The sequence below is a fragment of the Bos mutus genome, chromosome 16, assembly GCF_027580195.1.
Source record: "Bos mutus isolate GX-2022 chromosome 16, NWIPB_WYAK_1.1, whole genome shotgun sequence".
Lineage (NCBI taxonomy): Eukaryota > Metazoa > Chordata > Mammalia > Artiodactyla > Bovidae > Bos > Bos mutus.
The window spans coordinates 59,019,406-59,033,402 of record NC_091632.1 but is presented as its reverse complement, the minus strand read 5'-3'; the positions used below and the strand labels follow the sequence as shown (position 1 = coordinate 59,033,402).

The following is a 13,997-nucleotide window of genomic DNA, read 5'->3' as shown; positions in this document are numbered from 1 at the left end:
ACAATTTGAGGTTGTAAAATGACTTAAAAACAATGAAAAGCTGGAATCAGATAACCTGGGTAAAGGTGCTCAAAACCAGACTTTCTCAGCCTCAGGGATTACTGACATTTTGGATGCTGACTAAAAATTGTCACCTGCCATCTGGTTTCCACTAGCCACTGCAGTCGCTGACCTTCAACACACTCTGAAAGAAGTTCAGGGTAGGGATCAGAAATGAGGCACTCACTGCTCTGGGGAAAACTGGCAGAACAGGCCTTGAGATAGATATTTTCAGAAGGTTTTATGAGCCAAATTTCATGCATCTTCTCACATCTCAGTCAGTTCAGTCGCTCAGTCATGTCCGACTCTTTGCGACCCCATGAATTACAGCACGCCAGGCCTCCCTGTCCATCACCAACTCCTGGAGTTTACCCAAACTCATGTCCATCGAGTCGGAGATGCCATCCAGCCATCTCATCCTCTGTCGTCCCCTTCTCCTCCTGCCCTCAATCCCTCCCAGTATCAGGGGATTTTCCAATGAGTCAGTTCTTTGCATCAGGTGGCCAAAGTATTAGAGTTTCAGCTTTAGCATCAGTCCTTCCAATGAACACCCAGGACTGATCTCCTTTAGGATGGACTGGTTGGATCTCCTTGCAGTCCAAGGGACTCTCAAGAGTCTTCTCCAACACCACAGTTCAAAAGCATCAATTCTTCGGTGCTCAGCTTTCTTCACAGTCCAACTCTCACATCCATACATGACCACTGGAAAAACCATAGCCTTGACTAGACGGACCTTTGTTGGCAAAGTAATGTCTCTGCTTTTCAATATGCTGTCTAGGTTGGTCATAAGTTTCTTTCCAAGGAGTAAGCATCTTTTAATTTCATGGCTGCAGTCACCATCTGCAGTGATTTTGGAGCCCAGAAAAATAAAGTCTGACACTGTTTCCACTGTTTCCCCAACTATTTCCCATGAAGTGATGGGACCAGATGCCATAATCTTAGTTTTCTGAATGTTGAGCTTTAAGTCAACTTTTTCACTCTCCACTTTCACTTTCGTCAAGAGGCTCTTTAGTTCCTCTTCACTTTCTGCCATAGGGTGGTATCATCTGCATATCTGAGGTTATTGATATTTCTCCCAGCAATCTTGATTCCAGCTTGTGCTTCTTCCAGCCCAGCGTTTCTCATGATGTACTCTGCATAGAAGTTAAATAAGCAGGGTGACAATATACAGCCTTGATGTACTCCTTTTCCTATTTGGAACCAGTCTGTTGTTCCATGTTCAGTTCTAACTGTTGCTTCCTGACTTGCATATAAGTTTCACAAGAGGCAGGTCAGGTGGTCTGGTATTCCCATCTCTTTCAGAATTTTCCACAGTTTATTGTGACCCACACAGTCAAAGGTTTTGGCATAGTCAATAAAGCAGAAACAGACCTTTTTCTGGGACTCTCTTGCTTTTTCGATGATCCAGCGGATGTTGGCCATTTGATCTTGTGCATATCTTCTGCTTCTGTTAGGTTCATACCATTTCTGTCCTTTATCGAGCCCACCTTTGCATGAAATGTTCCCTTGGTATCTCTAATTTTCTTGAAGAGATCTCTAGTCTTTCCCATTCTGTTGTTTTCCTCTATTTCTTTGCATTGATCGCTGAGGAAGGCTTTCTTATCTCTTCTTGCTATTCTTTGGAACTCTGCATTCAGATGCTTATATCTTTCCTTTTCTCCTTTGCTTTTCGCTTCTCTTCTTTTCACAGCTATTTGTAAGGTCTCCCCAGACAGCCATTTTGCTTTTTTGCATTTCTTTTCCATGGGGATGGTTTTGAACCCTGTACAATGTGCACAAACCTGTACAATGTCCATAGTTCATCAGGCACTCTGTCTATCAGATCTAGTCCCTTAAATCTATTTCTCACTTCCACTGTATAATCCTAAGGGATTTGATTTAGGTCATACCTGAATGGTCTAGTAGTTTTCCCTACTTTCTTCAATTAAAGTCTGAATTTGGCAATAAGGAGTTCATGATCTGAGACACAGTCAGCTCCAGGTCTTGTTTTTGCTGACTGTATAGAGTTTCTCCATCTTCGGCTGCAAAGAATATAATCAATCTGATTTCGGTGTTGACCATCTGATGTCCATGTGTAGAGTCTTCTCTTGTGTTGTTGGAAGAGGGTGTTTGCTGTGACCAGTGCGTTCTCTTGGCAGAACTCTATTAGTCTTTGCTCTGCTTCATTCTGTATTCCAAGGCCAAATTTGCCTGTTACTCCAGGTGTTTCTTGACTTCCTACTTCTGCATTCCAGTCCCCTATAATGAAAAGGACATCTTTTTTGGGTGTTAGTTCTAAAAGGTCTTGTAGGTCTTCATAGAACCGTTCAACTTCAGCTTCTTCAGCATTACTGGTTGGGACGTAGACTTGGATTACTGTGATATTGAATGATTTGCCTTGGAAACGAACAGAGATCATTCTGTCATTTTTGAGATTGCATCCAAGTACTGCATTTCAGACTCTTTTGTTGACCATGGTGGCTACTCCATTTCTCCTAAGGGATTCCTGCCCACAGTAGTAGATATAATGGTCATCTGAGTTAAATTCACCCATTCCAGTCCATTTTAGTTCGCTGATCCTAGAATGTCGATGTTCACTCTTGCCATCTCCTGTTTGACCACTTCCAATTTGCCTTGATTCATGGACCTAACATTCCAGGTTCCTATGCAATATTGCTCTTTACAGCATCAGACCTTGCTTCTATCACCAGTCACATCCACAACTGGGTATTGTGTTTGCTTTGGCTCCATCCCTTCATTCCTTCTGGATTTATTTCTCCACTGATCTCCAGTAGCATATTGGACACTTACCGACCTGGGGAGTTCCTCTTTCAGTATCCTATCATTTTGCCTTTTCATATTGTTCACGGGGTTTTCAAGGCAAGAATACTGAAGTTGTTTGCCGTTCCCTATATCTAGGAAAGCACAAAAGTCATTAACAGAGACACCTGCTCCTGGTGACTGACAGAAACCTTCTGCCAAAATGTGGGCTTGACTACACTCATCTCCTGTCACCAAAATCACATATATATACTAACTGGGCTGGATGAATAACAAGCTGGAATCAAGATTGCTGGGAGAAATATAAACAACCTCAGATATGCAGATGATACCATTCTAATGGCAGAAAGCTAAGAGGAACTAAAAGGCCTCTTGATGAGGTTGGAAGATGAGAGTGAAAAAGCTGGCTTAAAACTCAACATTCAGAAAAACAAGATCATGGCATCTGGTCCCATCACTTCACAGCAAATAGATGGGGAAACAATGGAAACAGTGAGATACTTATTTCCTTGGGCTCCAAAATCACTACAGATGGTGACTGCAGCCATGAAACTAAAAGATGCTTGTTCCTTGGAAGGAAAGCTATGACAAACCCAGACAGCATATTAAAAAGCAGGGCCATAATGTTGCCAACAAAGGTCTATATAGTCAAAGCTATGGTTTCTTCCAGTAATCATGCATGGATGTGAGAGTTGAACCATAATGAAGGCTGAGCACTAAAGAACTGAGGCTTTCAAACTGTGATGTTGGAGAAGACTCCTGAGAGTCCCTTGGACTACAAGGAGATCAAGCCAGTCAATCCTAAAAGAAATCAATTCTGAATATTCATTGGAAGGGCTGATGCTGAAGCTGAAGCTCCAATATTTTGGCCACAAAATATTGGATGCAAAGAGCTGACTCACTGGAAAAGACCCTGATGCTGGGAAAGATTAAGGGCAGGAGAAGAGGGTGACAGAGGATAAGATGGTTAGATAGCATCACCGACTTAATGGACATGAGTTTGAGCAAACTCCGGGAGATGGTGAAGCTTGGTGTGCTGCAGTCCATGGGGTCACAAAGAGTTGGACAGGACTTAGCGACTGAACGACAAAGAGACAATGGGACACAGAGAGGTATCTGATCTCTAGGCCTCGAAGGTCCCCACCACACTGAGCCTATAATCTTTGCAGATATCTCTGTTGATTGCTCTGTTTTGGAAACAGGTCCTTTATCTAAATTCTTCAGGCCATTATAGGGAAGGTCAGTTTCTTCCTGAGTCTTCTGAGCCTCCATTGTTTTCAGCTCAAAATAATCCGCATGCCAAATAAGACATTTTGAGGTGGCAAATTTTGCTCCCTTAAATAAGAAATAATTTTTTAGTGTAAGTATGCCACCATTCACTATTTGGAACATACGTATAGTGAAAAATCATTAGTATTTACCTGAAATTCGAATTTAGCTGGGTGTTTTACTGAATGAAATTTCGTGTGCCTGACACCCAGTGAAGCCAAACAAATCAAAACAGTTTGGAGCAGAGGAAGGTTTATTGCAGGGTCATGCAAGGAGACTGGGGTGTCTCATTGTTAAAAAGCCCTTAACTCCCTGAAGGGATTGAGCAAAGCACCTTTAAAGGCAAGCTGAGGGAGGGACATGGTTAGCTGTTGCAAACTTCTTGGTGTTGGACTCCTTTCTTAGCCGTCCATGTAGGTCAGGTCAAGACATTCCCATAAATCTTCAATGAAACAAATGTTATTCTCTGTTCCCCAAATTTTTATCTCTATATGAATGGACTCTTTTAGGTGAGAGCCCTGAAACTAGGCTCCCCTATATATTTCAGGCTATAGGCAACATTTTTTTTTTTTTAACAAAAGATGCAGAACCAATATGAGTAAGCACAGGCAACACAACAGATCTAATATGGAATCACATTTGTTCTTCCCTATTGCAGCCATGAAATTAAAAGACGCTTACTCCTTGGAAGGAAAGTTACGACCAACCTAGATAGCATATTCAAAAGCAGAGACATTACTTTGCCAACAAAGGTTCGTCTAGTCAAGGCTATGGCTTTTCCTGTGGTCATGTATGGATGTGAGAGTTGGACTGTGAAGAAGGCTGAGTGCCAAAGAATTGATGCTTTTGAACTGTGGTGTTGGAGAAGACTCTTGAGAGTCTCTTGGACTGCAAGGAGATCCAACCAGTCCATTCTGAAGGAGATCAGCCATGGGATTTCTTTGGAAGGAATGATGCTAAAGCTGAAACTCCAGTACTTTGGCCACCTCATGCAAAGAGTTGTCTCATTGGAAAAGACTCTGATGCTGGGAGGGACTGGGGGCAGGAGGAGAAGGGGACGACAGAGGATGAGATGGCTGGATGGCATCACTGACTTGATGGACGTTAGTCTGAGTGAACTCCAGGAGTTGGTGATGGACAGGGAGGCCTGGCGTGCTGCGATTCATGGGGTCGCAAAGAGTCGGACACGACTGAGCGACTGATCTGATCTGATCTGATCTGATTACAGGTGGATATATTTTTATTTGCCAAATCTGGCCCCGCTATCTGTGATCATACAGCTAACCAGTAGCAGTGTGTAGCCTTCTGATTGTAACATGCCTCTGGTAACTTGGAGTCTTTGTTCCACCCCAAACTAGTTGAGCAACACCGGGTGATGTCATCTAACCTCACTGTTGCTCAGTTTTCCCATCTGTCAAATGGGGTCTATAGCAGAGAAACCACCTTCTTACAGAGCTGATTTCGTCTCCTCCAGCTCTATCCCCTTCTGACTCACAGGGTGTTTCCTGGAGAGTCAGGATAGGCCCAGCCTTGGGTTTTCGCCAGCCTTCTCCAGCAAGTGGGAAACCGGCTAAAGTGAGGCTGGATTTGAGTCCCCGCTTTTCCACCGGGATGCCCGGGGTGCTCGCAGCCGGCCGGCTCGGCCATCCCGGGAGTCGTCCGCAGGTGGCAGCACCGGCCCCGCGGGCCACCGCCGTCCGGCTGGCGCTGTGCAGGCCGCTAGGGTCCCGGGAGGGGCGCCGAGCAGGCCGGGAGCGGCCAGGCCACGCCCGCCGGGCGGAGGGCGCTGCCGGACCCGGTGAATCATCGCCGGCGGCGGCAGCTCACAGTCCCGCTGCCGCGCGCAGGGACCTGGCCGCGCCCCTGCCGAGCGCTGCTAATCGCCGCAGCCGAGACCCTCGCTCGCTCGTCCGGCGGCACCGGGCCAACCATGGCGGGCATCGCGGCCAAGCTGGCGAAGGACCGGGAGGCGGCCGAGGGGCTGGGCTCACACGAGAGGGCGGTCAAGTACCTCAACCAGGACTACGCGGCGCTGCGGGACGAGTGCCTGGAGGCCGGGGCGCTGTTCCAGGACCCCTCCTTCCCGGCCCTGCCGTCCTCCCTGGGCTTCAAGGAGTTGGGACCTTACTCCAGCAAGACCCGGGGCATCGAGTGGAAGCGGCCCACGGTAGGGAGCGCGCCCGGGGCGGGATGCGGGGCCCGGGGGTGCGGCGGCCGGGCCTGCGAGCGGGCGAGAACCCGGCCCCGCGCGCGGGGAGCCGCGGAAGCGCGGGGAGCGAGCCCCGCGGCCCGGAACCCGATCCGGGGCTCCGCTGGCGCGGGGTCGCCCGCGTCCCATCTGCCACCCACAGGGCCCTTAGGACGCGCCGAGGTGCACACTGCCCACAGATCCCACTAGCAGGCCCACTGGCAAAAACTCACAAAAACGCGGGTGACATAAGGGGACCTGGAGGAAACTTCTTGGATTCCGGATAGCGGAGAAGGGAGGCCGGGGGTGGGGGGTGGGTGGGAGACCGGGGCGTGAGTGTTACGGTATTTCACGGGGAAAGTCGGTCTCTAACTCGGTTATCTCTGCTTCAGGGAGAAAGTCCACGCATGGCCTGGACGTTGTGACTAGGGATTGTCTCTTGAAGTGATGGTTAGATTTATCCACTCAGTTTCCTGTTTATTTTTCCAGATGGGAACTGGCAAGACAGCTCCCTGTAATATTTACCCTGGTGATTATCAAAAGGATAGGGAGATACAGCCAGGAGCCGGTTCCTGCTCCTCATCCGGGAATCTCCCGGCCTCCTCTGAGCTCCCTTTTCCTACCGGCCCTGGATCTCTGTTCTCCGTGCCCTGGCAGGCCTTGGGTGCAGTTTGCTTCCTTGATCAGTTTGTACATCCTGTGTCCCTGGGAACCCTCCTGGCCCCACCTCCTATGGGACAGACACCTCGCTGACCTTCCCCCACCACACCTCAAGGAGGCCTCCTGGGAAATCCAGCCTCTAGATTCTTGTTAGGAAAATAAGCCTTCCTGTCCTGCTTCCCCTCCCCTGAACCCCCACCCCCACCCCCATCGGCTGGTCACCTTCTGTTACCCCAAACCCAGCCTGCAAGCAGCAAGTGCAATAGGAGGTACCCTTGGCCCAGAGCACTTGAGTTCAATTCTTGCTAACTTGAGTGAGCTGTTTAACCTCTGTGCCTCCATTTCTTTATCTAAAAGAGAGAGTTTCCTCTCTCCACTGACTCACCAAGCCCAGCACTTTTTAGTTTCTCAAGGGCACCTTGCTCTTTCCTGCCTCACTGGCCAGAGATGCTCTTTCTCAGTTTTCTGGAATCTGGCTCACTCATTCTTTGGGACTTAGGTGTTCCCTCCCCAAAGAGATTTTGTCCTGACCATTCTTTGCAGCCCCGCTTCTCATCTTGTCATTCTTCATCATGAACTCTGCTGATTTCCTTTACAGCATTTCACAGTTTGTTCACATAATTACATACATTTGCTTGTCCTTCCTATTGAACTGCAGGGACCGTGTGTGTATTGTTCACCAGTCAATCCCTGGTGCATTCAGAGTAAGCATTCATTTGTTCATTCATTCATTTAACAGTATTTGTTGAGTGCCTGTTAAATGTCAGGCACTGTCTTAAATGCTTGGGATACATTTGTGAACAAAAAGACTCTTTGTGGAATGAATGAATGAATGCAAGATTGTAACAAGCCTCAAAAAAATTACGACCGTGAAAGTGATAAACGAGAATGTAATTGCCTTACGTTTGTATAGTACATGACAGTCTGTGGAGTGAATTTATATACTTCTTTGCTTATTCTTTCATTCATTCTGTAAGCTTATGTTGAACACCTACTGTATGCTAGGCATAGTGCATATTGGTTTTTGCCTCTGAAGGCATTAGGGGCTAGACAGACAGGTCACCCAACAGTTGGGAATACCTGTAGGATTTCCAGATGGGAAAATGGAAATCTAAGCCCATTTTAGAGCCCCAGGTTAGGGCATGAAAGGGGTATGAGCTGAACAACCAATGGGGAGGGCAACAGGTATAGACCCATTCAGCAGCTGAAGAAATTGAGGCTTGAGAAGGTTAAATATCTGCTTATTCAGGTGTCTTGGGCTGGAGCCAGGACTGTCCGCCTGGGGGTGTTTAGAGTCCACAGCTCATAGCCACCTTCTCTGCCTTCTCAAACACGGCTGTAGTTCAGGTCAAGTGAGACAATCAAAAATGTATCCACTGGATCTAGACAAAAGCAAGTCACTGGTGACTTTAACAGAGCAATTGCCATGGGGTAGAATGAGATGGTTAGGTAGCCTCACCAACTCAATGGACATGAATTTGAGTAAACTCTGGGAGATAATGGGGGACAGAGGAGCCTGGTATGCTGCAGTCCATGGGGTCAAAAAGAGTTGGACACAACTTAGTGACTGAACAACAACAACCGAATTGCAGTGGGTAGGAGCCAGATGGCTGTAGACCCCAAAGTAAGGAACCAGAAATGAGGAGCGTGCTCATGTAGTTCCAGAAGCGTTCTTGCGAAAGGAAAGGAGGAAAGGTGGCAGGGAGAGTGGGACCTGGGACTTGAGAGGTTGTGTTTTCAGACGAGAGCAATTGGAATGTTTTATATGCCAAGTCCCAGGCTTCCCTGGCGCTCAGTGGTAAAGAATCCACCCGCAATGCAGGATCCACTGGAGATGCAGGTTCGATCCCTGGATGGGGAAGATCCCCTGGTGCGGGGCATGGCAACCTCCTCCAGTATTCTTGCCTGGAGAATCCCATGGACAGAGAAGCCTGGTGCGCTACAGTCCAAAGGGTCACAAAGAGTCAGACATGACTGAGCAACTGAGCACGCACACAAGCATATGTCAAGCCCCAGAGAGAAAGGAACTAAAGAAAAAAGGAGGCCCCGAGGAAGTGAGAGGAGGGAGTAAGAGGAGGGAGGGGAGCGGGCCAGCCCTGGAGCCAAAGGGCTGCCCTTCCTCAGAGGGGGTTTCTCAACACTGGCCACAGAGGGCTCCACAGACGGGAAGAGGACACGGCTAAAGTCACTGTGGGCTGGTCACCATCAGGGATGGCACCAGTCAGGTTGGAGCGAGGGCAGACATGCCAGTCCCCACCTTGCCCTGACCGGTGCCTATGGCCTGTTAGGAACCAGGCCACACAGCAGAAGGAGAGCAGCTGGTGAGCAAGCAAAGCTTATCAGTGTTTACAGCTGCTCCCCATTGTTCACATTACCACCTGAGCTCAGTCTCCTGGTGTATCAGCGGCGGCATAATAAATGTAACATGCTCGAATCATCCCCAAACCATCTCCCCACCCCCACCCTGTCCATGGGAAAATTTGTCTTCCACAAAACCAGTCCCTAGTGCCAAAAAGGTTGGAGACCTCTGATCTAAGGCCTCTGAGACCTTAATGACTTGTTTACACTCAGCTAGCTGAATTCAGCCTCAAGCCTGCATCTCCTGCCTCCAAGTTCAGTGATTATGATACTCCTTCAGTAGCTATAATAGTCGGTAACTGATATAGTGCTTACGAGACACACATCCATAGTCATCTCATTTAACCTTCAGATGTTGTAGGTACACTTGTCATCACTATCCCCATTATACAGATGAGGAAACTGAGTCTTTTTTTTTTTTTTTTGAAACTGAGTCTAAAAGAGGTGAAGTAACTTGCCAGGGTCATAGAACCCACTATATAAGAAGTGGCAGAGCCAGGAGTCACACTCCAGCTAACTCCAAAGCCCAGGATCTCAACCCCTTTCCTGAGACTGTGATGTTCTGTATTTAATTCGTGCCCTTCATGCTGTGTACAAATTTCCTGAAGCATCTCTAAGAGCCACTCTAAACTTTGCCTTCTTTGGAGAGGCTGCCAAAGACGTGAAAAATTTCTCAAAAATAATGGAAAAACCCTTCTGGGATAAGTGCCTGGCGCACCGAGGATTATCAATATGATTTCTAGGCTCCCAGCACCAAGCTCCGTGTATTCCATCAGCAGGATAAGTGCTTGGCTGGCAGGCCTCGGGCAAAGCTGGCTTCCTCTGCCTCAGCAAAAAAGCATTCTCACTGTGCCTGTCTTCCCCCAGACAGACCCACCCGAACAGGGAAGGGACAATTCAGGCATGAGAGGAGTGTGCTCTGCTGTGGATTCCAGAAGGGTCTACAGTCTAAGCCACGATGGACAGGGGCTAGATCCTGGCCTCACCCAGGAAACGTTTCTGCTTGACAGAGAGGGGGCCCTCGGGGCACTCTGGGGTGGAGCTCCTCCAAATCAAAGGGTCCCGGCCAAGGGAAGCCCAGATTTATGCTCTGTGCTTCCTCTGTGGTTTTGGGTGGGGCTCTTCAGAATCAGGAAGCGTGCTCAGAGAGGGCAGCAGAGGGGCCAGCCCTACTCAAAGTTGGCTTCCAGTAGGCGACCTGTGGGACAGCCCTTTTTGGCTTGTTAGTAATCATTTAGAGGCAGTTCAGGAGGGGAAGGAGTGTATGGTTTACAGCAGTCAAATCCCATTGCTGTCTACAGCCATGAGCGATGCATCTTGGGATACGTGGCTCATCTCTTAGCCTGTTTCCTCACCTATAAAACGGGGTTGTTGCCCATCCATGTTCCTGAGATAAAGCACCACACACAATACTGACATACAGCAGGCTCATAGTATGCGGACCCTCCGCCCCGAGTATCATGGCCTGTGGGCAAATCCAGAAAGCTAGATACCTCCCCCTGCCCTCAAGAAGCATAAGTGTTAGGAAGACATAGTGGTATCCAGCACCATGCACAGCACACATCTAGCTGCTGAATTGCAGAGTACAGATACTCTGGGATTCAGGATGGAAAGGATGAGTGAGGGCCAGACTGTGAAGGAGGGCTTCATGGAGTTGGTGGCAGTGAGTCTTGAGATATGTTAAGATGTGGAGAAGGAGGGAACTGGGTAGGAGAGGAGAAATCCCATGCAGGAAAAGAGGAGAGGGGCGGGCGTGGTGGGCAGGGCAACTTTAGAGTGTGGAGCATCTCCAGGCCCCCAGAGGAGGCTGGACTTGCCACCGCCCTGGCCCTAGGAAGTGGCATGATGAAGTAGGCTCCAAGCAGTATGGGGTGTTGGGATCTGGTGGAGCAGTAGGATCCCCTACCACCTATCAGGACCCACAGAGCAGGGGTCAGAGAAGGACCCCATGGCAGTCTAACGGCCAGGCGTTCCCTAGAGGAGACGGGAGAGACAGAGGGGTTTGGTGCATCTGTTGGAAACTGAGGTGTCCTAACTACAAAAGCATATGGCATATATGTTGACAATACTTTGTGGGTCTCGTTTTCAGGAGATCTGCGATAATCCCCAATTTATTACTGGAGGAGCCACTCGCACAGACATCTGCCAAGGAGCCCTAGGTAAGTGATGGCATCTAAGCAGGCTACAGGGGCCTGTCGACACAGCTGTGGGTGCAAAGAGTGAGGGATAGTTATGATTCCGCTCTCTTGCTAAACCCTTTGGCAATTTCCATTTCCAGAAGCTTCCTGGAATGTCTTGTCTCCTTAGGATCCTGTGCTGTGGTAGACAAATAGACAGAGGTGCAGTGAGGCCCCCTGTGTCCCCTGCACCAGACTGGGCTGTTTGTTGCTGTTGTCATTTTAAAGAGTTGAGATTATTATTATTTTTACTATGTATTTATTTTTGTGCTGGGTCTCAGTTGGAGCATATGGACTTTTCAATCTTTGTTGCAGCATGCGGGATCTTTAGTTGTGGCACATGGGTTCTAGTTCCTTGACCAGGGATCAAACCCGGGCCCCTGCCCTGCAGTGCGAATGAGAAGTCTTAGCCTCTGGAACACCAGGGAAGTGCTGGGCTAGTTGCTGAAGTTACAAACATGCTCCCACTGGGAGACAGAGGAGCTCCTGGATCTCAGCCACCCGGAGCGTCTGCATCTCCCGGAGCCAGTGTTACTAGTGGCCCACGGAGCAGTCAGGCTCCAGGCTGAGGACCAGTTAGGAGGACTCCCCCGGGTCAGCTGCAGCACTGAGACATCAGTTCTCTGTGGTTCAGGGATGGGATGGTGACTCATTGTAAAGGAAGAGGAAACCCTAGTAGTCACTGGGGGGAGGAAGTTAACGTACCAGGGTGTCCTCAGTGTTTGCAGGACGAGCTCACCATGGTATCACAACAGTGGACATGGTGCTCTTGTCACAGAGGCAATTGTAATGTTCACTTAAGTAATTTTAACTGGAGTAGCTGAGTTGTGAGGCTCTCTGAAGCCGGGCTCTGATTTCTGAATACAGTGCCTGCTGAGACTGGAACCTACAGGCTGCTTTGACATGAAAGCACCTGCGTTTTATTTTTGTTTTTTTAATTGATTTTACTGAAGGATAGTTGATTCACAATGTTGTGCTAATTTCTGCTGTAAGAGTGACTCAATTACACATATACATGTTCTTTTTCACACTCCTTACCATTATGGTTTATCACAGGACCTTGAGTACAGTTACCTGTGCTCTAAGTAGGACCTCGTGGCTTATTGCCCCCAGGGTTTCTTTGAAGAAGTCTTAACAAAGGGGCCTGCGACCACTGTTTAAGATTCTCATAGAATCCACGCTTATTATGTTTTACTCCTAGTAGATATGAGCCTACGATCGCTGGAGCAGCTTATTTGCTGCGATAAACCAAAACCTAATTTTGAGCCATCAGCTTCAACTTGTTTTCCAGACTAGTCCATCAGTAACAGAGTTAAGCATCTTTGAATTGTGCCTTCTTTCCTGGCCCACCCAGCAGAGAGGTTCTGTCCTGGGAGTGACTTGCTTAAGGTCATCCCACAGCTGAAGCGAGGGCCTGGAATGCAAATGCAGACGGTCTGTGTTTAATCCCTGAGCTAGACTCCCTAGAAGGGGCATGGAAAGTTTTCAACCTCTGAGGGATGTCGGGGCCGCTCTGTGAATCATTAAGATGTTAAGACAGGGTATGCTGGGGGCCCCTTGGGAAATGGAGAGCATGACTCAGAGCTAGGCGTGCAAACCCCACTATCTGAGCTCAGCATCCGTGTGCAAATTCCTGAGATGCCAGAGCATACTTTTACCTAAAGAATACCTACCTCCCATTTCCTGCCTTCTCTCCCTCACAAAAGATAGACCCAGGGGCCCTTAGGCACCTAAGGTGGGTACTCCAGAAAAGTCCATTGGTTAGAGAAAATGAAAGTTAATTGAGCTAGAAGTTGATGGAGATTACAGCTAACCACGGGGGTTTTAGAAAAATCTGGAAACAGAAATGGCAACGGTCATATCTGGGCTAAATTCCACACCTGGGCTAAACATCCACTTCAGAGCTTAATGATCTCTCAAGGACCGAATTGTAAGATGTAAGTCCTGTTGGAATACTGTCAGGCCATTTGGAGAGGAGACACAAAAAGTTTACATTCCTGGGGTAAAAATCCACATGATATGCACCGAATTAAATAAAAACAAGTTTAAGCTAAAGTCCTTTAAAAACTTCTCAGTAATCAGGTTTGCCATTTCTAAGTTTTGTTTGTTTGTTGTTGTTTTTATACCACATTGGCCATTTTGTTCTCTTGGCCTTTTGTACTGGAGGATCCTGATTTGACTATGAACTGTGAAATGTGGTGAACTGAACTCTCACCCTGACTCTGGCATCTGGGCAGAGGGTGGGTGTGGGGTGGTGGCTGTCACCCGGTCCCCGAAGGTTCAGAAGCATCAGGAACAAACGGCAGCAATGCCTGCCACGCGACTAGAGATAGGAGTCGAGGCTCACCTCACAGTTGAGGACCGTGGGCAAGTCATCACTAGGAACCTCAGCCTCTTCTAAAAAGGGAAGGTGGGGAGGGTCAGCAGGGTGATCTCAAAGATTCCCTACTATGGGGCATTCAACTGTTCTAGAATCACTCCTCATGCCGGACACTGAGTGGAGATCTTGGGCTAGGCCACCAGATCTTTTATCTTAGCCGAGGAGT

General features: G+C 48.3%; 1 protein-coding gene across 1 annotated transcript in view; it reads left to right on the top strand.

Moving 5' to 3' along the window:
* Positions 1-5,974: 5,974 nt before the first annotated feature.
* Positions 5,975-13,997, top strand: part of CAPN2 (calpain 2) — a 58,271-nt gene continuing 50,248 nt past the window's right edge. The window contains exons 1-2 of the mRNA XM_070385457.1: positions 5,975-6,235; positions 11,364-11,433. Coding sequence (XP_070241558.1) covers positions 5,999-6,235; positions 11,364-11,433 — 307 coding nt within the window. The 5' untranslated portion in view covers positions 5,975-5,998. The remainder of the gene's footprint in view (positions 6,236-11,363; positions 11,434-13,997) is intronic.